The sequence below is a fragment of the Delphinus delphis genome, chromosome 2, assembly GCF_949987515.2.
Source record: "Delphinus delphis chromosome 2, mDelDel1.2, whole genome shotgun sequence".
Taxonomy (NCBI): Eukaryota; Metazoa; Chordata; class Mammalia; order Artiodactyla; family Delphinidae; genus Delphinus; species Delphinus delphis.
The window spans coordinates 159,384,489-159,399,287 of record NC_082684.1 but is presented as its reverse complement, the minus strand read 5'-3'; the positions used below and the strand labels follow the sequence as shown (position 1 = coordinate 159,399,287).

Below are 14,799 nucleotides of genomic sequence, written 5' to 3'. Positions count from 1 at the left end.
GATTAGAAACATTCATTTGTAGCTCACAGTAGAACTTGGAGAATATTTGGAATCAACTAGTTTGGGTATATCTGTGTAATTTTTAACATGGGAAATATAACTAAATTTTGAATGTGAGTGACAAGTGCCACAGTAAAGGAAACTCTAGGGAGCTCACGTATACCTGCTCCAAAACAATTAAGCACATTTGTTTACTTCTCTCATTTTCAAAATCCCATTGCAATGACAAAAAAAGATAAAAATAAGAAAAAAGTCAGGGCAGCAGCAGAGGGGTTTTGTAAATGGACCAGAAATTTGATGACTTTCTGGAACTTGTAAAGTAGACGAAACCCCATTGATATCAAAATCCAATATGTATTCATTCATATTTATTTAATATCAGGCACTACTGATAGGTGTTAGGCGAGGGTGATAGTTATGTAACTGAAAAAGACATATGTTATCAACCCTCATGAAGCTTATAGTAGAGTGACATGAAAGAGGTGTGTAATGCTAATTCCAGTAGAACTTAGGAAAAATCCCCAAGTTCTAAGTCAATAATAGTGAGCTCTGGGGTAGCTGATTTAGTGAAACAGTTGAAAGATTGCGAAAAGTGGGCCAGTCACAGAACAGATTTGGCTTGCAACTTTTAGACAAAAGAACACATCTCTAATAAGGTATCCGTGTGTGTATGTTGAAAGGGGACTCCTGGTTTGAGGGTTGATGCCAAAGAGAGAAACAAGATAGTAACCCAGGTTACTTTGGACTTGAATCATACACTAAAGGTACCTGCTCATTTACCATAAGTCCATGTTTTGTAGTCTAAATATATTTACCACTTTGATAGTTTTGAGGACTCCTGTCTGCAGTCAGTACTGATCATTGTGTTCTTCTTTACAAATACAAATGGTTTGCAAGAATCTCCATGTTTGAGGAAAATTTATAGCATGAAGGAGAGGCACCAGGTTGGGCAAAGAAATCTCTTTTGTAGTTCTTTGAAGAAATGGTTAATGTAGAAGACAGAAGAATACTTAAGAAGGGATGATACACTCAGTTTTAAATATTCAAGGAAGAAAAAAACTGAGCATGTATTAGGGTATAAAATATATCTTAATAACTTTTTAAAAAGTTAAAACTCAAAGGTCAGATTCTCTGATCATATGATAAAACTGAAGTCAAATAATAGAAAAGATACCTAAAAAAAATTCCTAAATATGTGGAAATGTTTAAAGATACTTTTCTAAGTGTCTTGTGGCTGAAGGGAATTGAAAACAAATTACAGACAATTATTCCTGAACCACAATGAAAATCTGCATATCTAAATCTTTGGGTTGAGGACAAACTGAAGCTGAAAGCATTGTATGAATTTTAGGAAATAAGGAAGATGGGAAATAAATTGATTAAATATTTATTTTTAGAATTTCTTTAAAAGAACATGAGAAATTAATATGGATAAGACACATTAAATTAAATGAATATAATGGCAAGAAATGGTTTTACTTAATTTAATCAAGAATCAATTTAATTTGAAAAGAAAATAGAACAAACAGTCTGATTAAGAAATGATGAGAAAATACAGTGTTAGAAGTGAAAAGTGGGAACTGTCACAGATAATGAAGATTTTTAAATTGTAATGTATATAATTTTATATTGTAAATAAAAATATGTTGAAACATAATTATTTGAGTTATAAATTACTAGCAGAATTGACCCAGGAAGAGATAAGACAATAACTATAGAATTTGAAAGATAATATCTTTCAAATATAATCTCTTTGCCCCAGAGGCACTAGGCTCAGATGGTTTTATGGCTGTATTCTGTTTTCCAAGGTCAGGAGTCTTCCTGTTATTTAAAACTTTTTTAATAAAGAAAGATAGACTAGGCTTCCCTGTTTATTCCATGAGATGACTGATACTAAAATATTAGTACAAAAAGAATACAATAGATTAATTTCACTTAATCTAGATATAGAAATCCTAAGTAAAGTCTAAAAAAGCACATATAGAAATATCCTAAAAATTATGATTAAGGAATACAAGAATGATTTAACATTAGGAAGTATGTTAATTTATCATGTTAATTGATTAGACAAGAAAAGGATTATTATTTGTGTATGATAAAAAGGCATGTGATATATATGCTAACTATTATGCTTCCTAAAAACTTGTAGAATAGATACTTTTAAAATTTCTGAAGTGTATCTGTTAGGTTCTCATTAATATGAGAAACAGGATGTCTGGTATCCTGTTTTTGTTCAGTAATTTGGAGATCCTGAAATATCTGATTAAAAAGAAAAAGGAAGTTCTATATAAGTTAAAAGGGGCAAAATTATAATTAGGTGATACAATTGTTTACCAGAAAATTCAATAAAATCAACTGAAAGGCTGCCCTGGTGCCATAGAAGATAAATGCATAAAAATCAATCGCTTTTTTTTTTTTTTATCCTAGCAATAGGTTTTATTTACAGTTCGTTCAAAATCCATGAAATCTTGTATCCTGACAAGAAATATGCAACATGATACATATATACACACACAGATGTATATATGTATGCATGTGAAACCTGACTGAAAGAAATAAAAGAAGAGCTGAGTAAAATAAAGTGAGAGAGTACTGTAGTCCTCTTCAGAAGAACTTAGTGTTCTAACATTATCAATTTGCACCCAGATTTTCAATGCAACTCCAATCAAAACTCGAAACATTGGTTAGGAAAATAAAGAGTTGATTTTAAATTTGGGCATTAAAAGGGAATCAGATTATTTTCTTACACCTTAAAAAGTTCCAAAGAACTGAAAACAAGTAGAAGTATTAGATGAAGTCAGTAAACTGCCTTTAAAATCTTAGTGTGAGGATGAGACTCTTTAATCAAAGCACAGTGAACAAACCACTAAAGATTAAAAGACATGGCTTCATTAACCTTACAGATTACTGTATCAGTTAATTAAAAGACAAAGACATTAAAATAAATGTTTGAAATATACATGACTAAAAGTATATCTTAAAGTATATCCATATTCTGCAAATGAAAATGGAAAAATATGAAAGGTCATGAGTGCTCAGTTCACTAAAGAAATAAAAATAATCAATAAAAATAAAAAATGTGGGCTTCCCTGGTGGCGCAGTGGTTGAGAGTCCGCCTGCCGATGCAGGGGACACGGGTTCGTGCCCCGGTCCGGGAAGAGCCCACATGCCGTGAAGCGGCTGGGCCCGTGAGCCATGGCCACTGAGCCTGCGCGTCTGGAGCCTGTGTTCCGCAATGGGAGAGGCCACAACAGTGAGAGGCCCGCGTACCGCAAAAAAAAAATAAATAAATAAAAATGTTTTCAAAAATTTTCCTCACTTCTAATCTGAAATGCAAATTGAAACAAAATGTTACTTTCTGCCCATCAGATTTTATACAAATTAAAAAGATTTTTATTTATATTCAGTGCTGCAAAGGATATGGAGGAAAGGACACTCATATTCATTCGTGGGTGTATAAATTCTTGACAACATCCTTTTGGAGGACAGTTTCTTAGTGTTAAATAGTTCAAGTCTCACAGTGTCACTTTTAGGAATGTAGTCTGTGTGTGATGAAAGATAACAGGTACAAGATTTTTAACTGCAGCATTATTTTTAGCAATAAAAACTAGGAAACAGCTAATGCCCATAGTAGGGAAGAAGATGAGTAAATTGCCATACCCTGATACATGGGAAAACTGTAAACAGCCATTAAACTGAATGCACTGCCTCATCTGTTCTGGAAAATGTCCATGATAAATTGTTAAGGGAAAGAAGACAATTGCAAAAGTTATGTACTATTTTTACAGAAAGAGCATGTTTTAATACATAGAAGTATAGTCATGGAATTGTTCAATTGGTTACTTCTGGAACACTTCAGTACACTTGTAATTAAAGTAATTAAAACGGATTGAATCTATAAATCAACTTTACTTTTTCTTGGTAATTTTAAAATGTAAAAACATAAAGAACTGTGTTAAAAAAATGAGATAATAACTAGGATGTACGGGAATAGTGTCAGAGTTTTGATTCTTACGCATTTTCCTTATAAAAATTTAAAATGAGAAGTAAATATGATACTGTTTGATTCAGTTTTCATACAGTCTCGGGGTTTTAAAACTTTAAAATCAAGGACACGACGTCTACAGTCCACTTCTGAAAGATTAGCAGAAACACAACATACAGCACCATCATTTGTGAAGGTAATTAGACCTTTTATGCTGTTGTTTGAAAAAGCAGTAATTTTCAAGTTATTAAAAAGAACATTCAATATCTGATTTCTATTGCTGACTAATAGATTTTCTTCCATCTTTCCACTTAGAATAAAGGATTAATATCCTGTGTAATCAATATAGCTAGAACTCTCCTGGGTGCCAAGCTTATCTTTCCATTAGCCTGTTAGACATCTTCCTCTGTTTTTTTTTTTTCCCTGTCAATCTACACCTGCTTATGTATTCTTGGATAAGTAGCATCCACCCAAGCTAGAAACCTGCTGGACAGCTATGATCTGTCCATCTTCTCTCACCTCCCACATCCATTAATCACTAAAATCCTGTTGATTCAGCCTCTTAAGTATTTATTTCTTAAATCTGTCTTCATCCCCAGTTCCACTGCATAGATAGACCATAGTTATTTCTTGCCTAGATTCCTCTCATAAACACTCATTTAGTCTCCTTGCCTTTAGTTTTGCTACCTTTAGCCCAGCCTCCAGACTGCCATCCACCAGACTGTCTGAAATGTATCAGTGTAATGGTTGTATTCCTCTGCTTTATTGTCAGACTTCTGCCGTGTATACATACGGCATTTCATCATTTGGCATTCTGCCTACCATTTTTGTGTTCTTATCTTTCAGTGTGCCCCCTCCTCTCCTCCTACCCTCCTCCTCTCCTGGTTTTTTAAAGTCCTGTCAAACAAGATTGTTTATAGCTCTTGAGCACTAAAGGCTGCTGTTTCATGGCTCTGTCAAATTATTCATGCTCTGTGCTGCTGTGGTTCAGCTGTGCCATTCTCTGTAAGGCCTTTACTGACTTCTTAGGTAGCAGTTGTTTTACCACCATACCTAGTACCTCTAACATAGTATCAAAATGACTTCAAAAACTTAGTTGTTTGTGTCTCTCTGCCCAATAGACTGAAAACGTTCAGATGATCGGTTATTTATCTTTACATCTTCAGAACTTATACGGGACCAAGTATATGCAAGGTGCTCAGTAAACATTTAATAAATGAATGAGGTTTTTCCTCCAGCAGAAATAAAGGAATGTGACCTATTCTAAGCCATTAGAACCCTAAGTCAACATGTGACCTGTTAAATGTTTTCAGTGTAGTTAGTGGTCTTATGTAGAGAGTTTCTCTATATTAATTGATGCAAGTATAGGGTCCAGTGTTAGTTTCCTAGCCATTGATTATTTATTGTTGAGTCTTAATTCTTCACATTGACAATAAAAATTTTTAATTCTAGAATTTTAATGAATTTTTTTGTGAGTGGTTGTTATATTTTGGGGGAGTATTATCCGTATAATCAGCTGATACTGATGTATTGTTTGCGTATTTAGGGGTTTCTTTTGCGGGACAGAGGATCAGACATTGAGAGTTTGGACAAACTCATGAAAACCAAAAACATACCTGAAGCTCACCAAGATGCATTTAAAACTGGTTTTGCAGAGGGTTTTCTGAAAGCTCAAGCACTGACACAAAAAACCAATGGTGAGTTGATTTGACAGCATCCATATTTAGGGAAGAATATCTGAAAGGAAGTTATAGTCCTGCCTTTAAGTGATTATAATAACTTTTCTAACAATTTCCCAACATTTTATTGGTTATATTTCGTTATATTTGTATCTTAAGCTGTGGTGTAGAAGTGGGAATATCTGCTGGCACTTTTCACTTTCTGAAGTGAGAAGCCAAAGTCAGCGATAGAAGCATGAGTGGCTTCATGAAGTTTTTGGTAACAGGTGCTGAAAGGCAATCATGGAGATTATGCAAAACATGCCAGGCTCCAATATTGCATGTGGTGAAATGTGATTACCGTCAGTAACCTAATATTTGCATTTCATTGATATGTCATTTCTCATTGATATAATTTGATTTAAGGCTTTTTCTTTTTTCTCCAGATTCTCTAAGAAGAACTCGCCTGATTGTCTTTATTCTGCTGGTAGTTGGCATTTATGGACTCTTAAAAAACCCATTTTTATCTGGTAGAGGCTCTTTATATTTATCTGACTTTTTTTTTTTGTCTTTTATATACTCATTTCTTTTTCATAGTTGGTCTAGCTAAGGCTTAGAGATAAGAAAACATTAATGATTATAGTTCCAGGGTCTAGGTCTTTCATTCCTAAGTCAAGACTTCTCAGATTGGGTCACTTTAAGATTGTTTTTTGCATTGAAATTAAAGTTCCAAGGATTATGTTAGAGTGGAAATGTTAGATCTACTTCTGGTAGTGGTTAGTTCCCCAGATTTTTAGAAAATGATACCTATCCAATAATAAAATTTTAAAAACATGTAGAATTTTATAATAGCAATACAAAGTGTAATAGTCATCTGTTTCAAAGACAGTAATAAATTGAATTTTGTAAAAATTAACTTATATGGAAAATTACTTTAAATAGAGTACCAGATTTTCTCAGTTTGCAAGTCTAAAATGAAGTAATAATGTCAGGTTTAAGCGGTTCCAATTGCTTTTTCAACTATCATTCAGTTTTTACCCAGTGTTTTCTCCTTTCTTTATGATGGATTACCTTGAGAGAAAAAAACTGATTTACAATTAAGAACATTGATTGACCTGTATAAGGAATCATTCCCAGAACTTGCATGTAGCCCCAGTTATTTTAAAATTTGTTAGTGACATCAAACCTGAAATGAGGTTTTAACATCTAGGAATAGCCTTTTTATATCTAGATCTGCCTTCTCTTGTCTCCTTTTTTTCAAAAAAAAAACCAATACAGGGATGATAGGTGATATCAGCAGGGTGGTGGAGGGGTGGGATGAGCTCTGATGATTATTCCTTTGTGTTTCTTAATTATGTACAATGGAGTTTGAGAACCATTGGTTTAAATTTTTATTATTCGATATAAGAAGAGGAAAATTTTTAGTTTTAATTGGAAAGGCAAAGGTGTCATTTTATTATGAATCATTTATTCCTTGAATACCATCTCAAAATCCAGAAGACCTAATATCTACGCCTCACACTGATTAAATATATGTGAACTTAGATATTTAATTTTTCTGGGCTTTCTTGCATCTGAAAAATAAGGTAGTTAGAATTTTATGAATCTATCAAATATGTAAACATTTGTTTATGTCCCTTTAGTCCGCTTCCGGACAACAACAGGGCTTGATTCTGCCGTAGATCCTGTGCAGATGAAAAATGTTACCTTTGAACATGTTAAAGGAGTAAGTTAAAAAGTTTACCTTGATCTCCTCAAACATTATCTTAATTGTATTTTATTATTCTAAAGGTTGAAATAATAGAAAATATATATTATTGGTCTCTGCCCCATGTTCCTGGCACAGACGTCCTAAAACCCTTGTCATTTCCAAAGTGCTAAGAGCACCAGGAGCATCTTTTGTTTTACTGTTTGGTCTTTGACCCCGGTTCCTGACACAGGGCTTCTGAGTCCCTTAGAATTTCCTGGGTGATAGCAGTGTCCTTTGTTCTTTTTTTTTTTTCCGCCTTGGCCACACTGCACGCAGCTTGCTGGATCTTATTTTCCCAACCAGGGATTGAACCCGGGCCCACGGCAGTGAAAACTTGGAGTCCTAACCACTGGACCACCAGGGAATTCCTGCAGTGTCTTTTGTTCAAATGAGGTGGCTCTGGATGGGGGCCAGTCACCAGAAGAACCCAGCCATGATTAGGGTCTTAGAACTTTCACCTCCACTCTGTTCTCCAGAGAGGGGAGAGGGCCTGGAAAGGGAGTTAATAATTGATCATGTCTATGTGAGGAAACTCCCATAAAAATCCCAACAGATCTGGGTTCAGGGAGCTTTCAGTTGGTGAACACATGGAGGTGTGAGGACAGTAGCGTTTTCAGAGAGGACGTGGAGGGGCCTGTGCCTCTTCCTATGTCCCTTGCCCTACCTGTCTCTTCCTTCTGGCTGTTCTGAGTTATATCCTTTTATAATAAACCAGTAGTCTAGCACCTAAACTGGTTTCCTGAGTTCTCTGAGCTGCTCTAGCAAATTAATCAAACACAAGGAGGGGTTGTGGGAACCTCCAATTTATAGCCAATTGGTAGAAGCACAGAGACAACCTAGATTTGGGATTGGCATCTGAGGGGGGGTGTGTGTGGTGCTAAGTGTTGTGGGACTTTGGCCCAAAGATGTGTTTTACATTCACCCCTTCCCAGGTACTTTCTTTTTAACACTGCCCAATGTACTTGAGCTTTCTCACTGAGAGTTATTTAAAGTTGTGTAATGTGAGGTTGCAGGTTGGCTGCAAATATGTTATTACGGCAGTGTAATTTAAAATAAATAAATATGTGAAAGTACACATGCAGAGGCATTTTAAATTTACATTGGTAGCCAACATTTTTAAATTGAAGTTTCACCCACAAAAAGAGTTCTGTATTGTTTGTTCATTTGTTTTTTGAACACTGAAGCCTGGAGTGCTAGGCCTGTATTCTCTGGCAGAGCCATGTTGTGGTTGTCTTTAAAGGGACTGTTGCTTTCCAGTTCAGCACATTGCCACCACTATTGTTTTACATCTGGCCTTCTGCACTCATTGATTGATACCGTTTTGCCACTAGGAATTTGCATTTGTGACTTCTGGTTATATGCTGACTAGGAAAATGGCTCACCATTTCTGATAGGCATCTTAATCTTACATCAGAGTTTTAAAGTTGAACTCGTTTTCTGATTGCCATTTTTGTTGGCCAGATTGGGCTTTATTTTTGCTAGGGATCTCAATTCTGCAATATTTTATATTTTGGAGATTAAATCTCTTAAATTTTTTTTACCACAGCCATTTATAAAACAATATTAGTACACTATAGCTTAATTTTTGTCACTGTCCTTTGGCATTTGTCAGGAACTAAATCGTTTATAATCTAGTAGTAGTTCCTTGTAATGAAAATGATCTCATAACTAATCACAAATTAATGTTATAACTTAAACACAGACTCCCTTATCATTAATATATAGTAAGTCCACATAATTTGCCATTGAAGCTTATAACCAGGTCCAAAACAGTTTTGGATTTGAAACTTACTAGGTGACTCTTTATATTAAATGCCACTGACACATTTAGCGAGAATTTTGAATATAACAGTTCTTTTTAACCAAAGGAAGCAGTTAAAAAGGGTTTTTGTTGGGATATATAAGGAGACTTCATATAACTGGCATTGAGGGTCGGGAGAAAACTCTGAGTATTTCTAAAGGGGCCTTTTTGTATACTTTCACTGAAACAAAAAGCCAAGTTAATTTAATCTGCAGTTAAATTTATGATATTCAAAGAGGGTATCTTGGTAATATAATAATTACTTGGTAAATTGTATCACTTTAGGTGGAGGAAGCTAAACAAGAATTACAAGAAGTTGTTGAATTCTTGAAAAATCCACAAAAATTTACTGTTCTTGGAGGTAAACTTCCAAAAGGTAAGATATCTTCCCTTTCACATAACTTGACAAAATACTGTAATATGTCACTAATTTAACTTTTATCAAAGTTGATCAAAGTTTAATTCTTAATTGCTATTTTACAAATAAGTGCTCATTCTGAACATACTGTTCTGTAATCTTTTTTTTTGGTAATTTAAAATTTTGTTATAATTTCAAACTTTAAGTAAATTGCAACAATAAATAGTACAAAGAACTCCCTCCAGGGCTTCCCTGGTGGCGCAGTGGTTGAGTGTCCGCCTGCCGATGCAGGGGACATGGGTTCATGCCCCGGTCCGGGAGGATCCCACATGCCGCTCCGGCTGGGCCCATGAGCCATGGCCGCTGAGCCTGCGTGTCTGGAGCCTGTGCTCCGTGGCAGGAGAGGCCGCGGCAGGAGAGGCCACGGCAATGAGAGGCCCGCATACCGCAAAAAAAAACAAAAAAACAAAAAAAACTCCCTCCATACTTTTAACTCATGAGACTCAAAATTTTTTTAACATTTTGTTCCATTTGCTCATTCCTTTCTTTACATAACGTGTAATTTTTAAACCATTTGCAAGTGAATTATAGATGTCATGCTCCTTTGCCCCTAAATACCTCATTGTGTATTTCCTAAGAATTACGGATATTCTCTTTACACCATTTCAGTACAGTTATTAAAATCAGGAAATTTAACATAGATCCAAAACTATTAATCTAATTCAAAGTCATATTCAAATTTCAGCATTTGTCCCAATATGTAAACAGTATTTAAATGATACAGGAGAATTAGTTAAGGAGCAGATCCTGAAGTGAATCATTAGTAGAGACAAATACGTTTTGGCTATGTTTCAAAATATTGGTCATTGATGTGCCTTCAACTGCAAAGCTGTATAAATTAATAATTATTTGTTATAAGTTCATGCCAGGCTTTGTTTCTGATTTTTAATTTGAACCATTCTTGTTTATTTTTTCTTTTAGGAATTCTTTTAGTTGGACCGCCAGGGACAGGAAAGACACTTCTTGCCCGAGCTGTGGCTGGAGAAGCTGATGTTCCTTTTTATTATGCTTCTGGATCAGAATTTGATGAGATGTTTGTGGGTGTGGGAGCCAGCCGTATAAGAAATCTTTTTAGTAGGTTTTAACGTATCTTTCATACAGTACTAATTTCTCTTAACTTTAGAGGAAGAGGATTTCTTACCCTTTCTTTGCTACCTGTTTCTGATTGATATAGTTGGCTGAAATTGTAGGGTTCCGGTTTCGGATAACTTAGTGTGTGAGCTAAAATAGAACTGTACTTTTTTCCCCCAATTAGTCGGAAGAGCTAGTGGAAGTGCTCGATTGCTGGGTGAGGCTGGGGGCCTCACCAATTTATTGAAAAAGCTGTTACTTTTATTAGAAACAAAAAATGCTTCTCAAGATGTTGGCAACAAGTCATAGTATAGACATCTGTTTCAAACAGTGTACTTCTCCCTTCAATTATAAATTATATTCCAGTTGGAGGAGGAATACCTCCTTAGCTATGGGAAGTAGAAGTATTTGAGGGACTGTGTAAGCTGGTCTCCTTGTACACAAACCATGCATTTCCTCCCCAAAGTATCATATTCAGAAACCAAAGATCACAGATACATTTAGGGATCCCAGAGTAGTCACAGAGCCAAAATGACATATCACTTCTTGTTGATTACAAGGCAGAAGTTCCTGGACAATATTGTGACCAGTAACTGTTTTAATATCTGTAAGAGCTTTAGCCCAGGCTGAAGTGCTCACCAACCACAAAAAAGTGGCAACAAGAGTAACAACAAAGTCAACCATGGGAAGTTTTCGACTATCACGATACACGTTCGTGTAACCAACATAGAGCAGCGATGCAGTACAGGAAGACAAAGACTGCAAAAGTAACATAGAATTGTGCAGAAGAAGAGTAATCTCCAATAAGGACATGATTTTTCCAATCTACATCACACATATTTACACCTTGATGTGCCTGAAATGATGCTTCATTCAACCTGAATTGATAACCTAAAGTAGCTGTGATCGTTTTATTGTCAGAAACTTTAGGATGACAAGCCACTTGAATTTCTGTTTTGCCCTTAAAACCTCCACAGGTGGCAAAAGCAAAGATAGAAGCAATCCACTTGAGGACCTTGATGAAGCCGAGCAGCTTCTTGAGCGGGTTGAGGTTGAGCTGGAAGGAGGACATCCTCTGAGGGAAGGAGGGAAAGAGAGTCAGGACGGTGGGGCGGAGGAGGAGGGGGACCGAAGAGACAGAGCTGCCCGGCCGTGAGAAAGGGCAAGCGGGGCGGGCCTATCAATTCTTTAGTATGTATTTAAAAAGTATTTGCCTCAAATCTGATTGTATATGGTTTGTACAACTAGGAAGAATGAATACTCAATGGTATAATTTTTTTTTTCTTCTGAGGCTACTGTTCTTAAATCAGTTTAAGAAGGACCTCCTTTTATGTATTTTCTCCCTACTGAATGTCTTTTTTTGGCTTTTTAACTGTCTTACAAGTTGTTAAATATTTATGCAATTTTATTTTATTAGTGTTGATTTTATTAAACTTATTTGAATCTTTTCTGTCTTCTTAGGGGAAGCAAAAGCAAATGCCCCGTGTGTTATATTTATTGATGAATTAGATTCTGTTGGTGGGAAGCGAATTGAATCTCCAATGCATCCATATTCACGGCAGACCATAAATCAACTTCTTGCTGAAATGGATGGGTAATTGAATCTTCCTGTCTTTAGAATTTGGTGATATATTTGGTAGCATACCAGAGATAGGAACAATTTTGTTTATAGGCAACAGAGTAGTCCCTCGTGCAAGAAGTAAAGACAAGCTATTTTGACTATTGTATTGTTTTTACTAATGGGATCATTGATAATTGTTATATCAACTTTTCTTAAATTAAGAAATAGATTTTTCATTTACTGTAGCACGACAGGAAAGCAGTGATTCCAGCTGAAAGTAGTAGTCTCTTTGGAGATGTAAAGAGAGAATACCCTTATCCCTGCACTGTTTGTAACTAGCTTTGAGTGTTGCTGTAGATCAAAAAAATGTTTCTTAAAGTCATATAAGACATTCTGGAAGTCTAGGAGCAAATAATTTGAATTGGTAAAGTTGAAAATAATTTTTCAAAAATTAGTCAGGGACTCAAGCTTTTTGTGTCAGGTCATCTCTTCCTAACTAGAAAAATTATTATGAAGGTATGTAACCACAGATGATTTGGTGATTTATTATTAACACTTTTATTGAAGTGCACTGGCATTTTAAAAAACAATTAGAGATGCCTTATCATTTTGGGCTTTAAAAAGATCAATCCCTTTTCTTTGCTGTCAGTAAGATTAATGATAAACAGTTTTGCATAGAACATTTCTACATGTGTGCTGTTTTAATTTTCAATGAAAAGGTCCTTTTTTTTTTTAATAGTTTTAAACCCAACGAAGGAGTTATCATCATAGGAGCCACGAACTTCCCAGAGGCATTAGATAAGTAAGTATTAAAATTTTTGTGATATATTCTAGAATAGTGATGAACTTTAAAAACATTGTGCTAAGTGAAGGAAACCCATCACAAAACATCACATATTATATGATTGCTTTTATATGAAATGTCTAGAATAAGCAGATCCATAGCAACAGAAAGTAATTTAGTGGTTGCCAGAGGTTAGGGAAAATGGGGAATAACTGCCAGTAGATTTGGGGTTTCTTTCAGCTGGAGGAGAGGGGGAGGGCGTAAAAATTCTCTAAAATTAGATTGTGGTGATGGTTGGGCAACTCTGAATATATTAAAAACCACTGGGTTACACTACCAAACGTAAAATAGATAGCTAGTGGTCAGCAGCGGCACAGCACAGGGAGATCAGCTTGGTGCTTTGTGACCACCTAGAGGGGTGGGATAGGGAGGGTGGGAGGGAGGCGCAAGAGGGAGGGATATGGGGATATATGTATAGCTGATTCAATTTGTTACACAGCAGAAACTAACACACCATTGTAAAGCAAATTTATACTCCAATAATGATGTTAGAAAGAAAACTACACTGGATTTTCGACTTCAAATTCTATGATATGAAAATTGTATCTCAGTAAAGCTGCTAAAAGAGTCTTCTCACAACTTAAACATCACAAAGCTTTTGGGTGGGGGGTGGAGAGGATTTTTAGAATAAAATTTACTATAGTTTAAAATTTTTATTGGTTTTATTATATAGAAGTTATTCATACTTTCATTTGATCTAATAGTTAGTTCTTGCCTAAGACTCTAGTTTAACATTTTGTACTTAATAGCAGTAAGTTGGATGTGTAGCGCTCATAATAGATTGCTGTAGAATTATTTGTTCCTTGACTGGCTGACTTGCATGTCTTTGTCTCTGACGGGTTGTATGCTATCTAGATGTACACATTTATCTATATGAACCTTTGTTCTGCCTTCCGGTTATTGAAACTGTTATTTGAGCCACGTTTTATAAGGAACTAATCTGAATATTTATGTTCAAAATAAATATTCGTTGCCATTGTCTTTCCATCTTCTCTTTAGGATGTCAGTCCTGTTTAACTTGACCTTCAGCACAGTCAGCTTATTAATTTATATTTTCTTTTTGTATTCTCCCTTTAGCGCCTTAATACGTCCTGGTCGTTTTGACATGCAGGTTACAGTTCCCAGGCCAGATGTAAAAGGTCGAACAGAAATCTTGAAGTGGTATCTCAATAAAATAAAGTTTGATCAGTGTAAGTCTTAATTCGATGATACAGACATTATCTCCATAAAATGGTAATATATCAATCCACCCTGTTTGTGGTCCTTACTCAGGATGTCTTAAAAGACAAATCCCTTTAAATGTCTATTTTTCTCTCCTCTTGTTTGTCCATAAAGTCCATTTCTCAATTAATGTGTATCCAGAGATTCTGTCATTTTGAATCCCGATTCTAAACAAAGTTTTCTTTGAGTACTTAGGTAATACTTGATGAATCTATGTATAAATGTTTCTTTAGATGAATGTAAAATATAAAATAATATAAAAAGCACCTGTATATTATGAGCATAGTACCTTATGATATAGTCACTTCGGGGCCAAAAGAGGGGAAGCAAACTATAAAACAAAACACATGGAAATATTATAGAACCACCTGAGTAATAAAAGCAGCTATTAAAGCTGCAGTATTTTCAAAGATATCTGAATCAATTCATAAAACCAAATATGTTTCCGATAATAAGGGGGGCTATTATGTCCAAAGTTATTCCAAGATGA

At 35.3% G+C, this 14,799-nt stretch overlaps 1 protein-coding gene and 1 pseudogene across 1 annotated transcript in view; one reads left to right on the top strand and one right to left on the bottom strand.

The window, feature by feature from the left end:
• The window catches only part of YME1L1 (YME1 like 1 ATPase), a 40,298-nt gene that overhangs the window by 10,256 nt on the left and 15,243 nt on the right, over window positions 1–14,799 (top strand). Inside the window, exons 5-13 of the mRNA XM_060006064.1 lie at window positions 4,072–4,181; window positions 5,532–5,682; window positions 6,090–6,173; window positions 7,287–7,369; window positions 9,480–9,570; window positions 10,534–10,686; window positions 12,145–12,277; window positions 12,984–13,046; window positions 14,166–14,278. Of these exons, the coding sequence (XP_059862047.1) occupies window positions 4,072–4,181; window positions 5,532–5,682; window positions 6,090–6,173; window positions 7,287–7,369; window positions 9,480–9,570; window positions 10,534–10,686; window positions 12,145–12,277; window positions 12,984–13,046; window positions 14,166–14,278 (981 nt within the window). The remainder of the gene's footprint in view (window positions 1–4,071; window positions 4,182–5,531; window positions 5,683–6,089; window positions 6,174–7,286; window positions 7,370–9,479; window positions 9,571–10,533; window positions 10,687–12,144; window positions 12,278–12,983; window positions 13,047–14,165; window positions 14,279–14,799) is intronic.
• LOC132419883 (synaptophysin-like protein 1 pseudogene) lies at window positions 11,039–11,780 on the bottom strand (annotated as a pseudogene).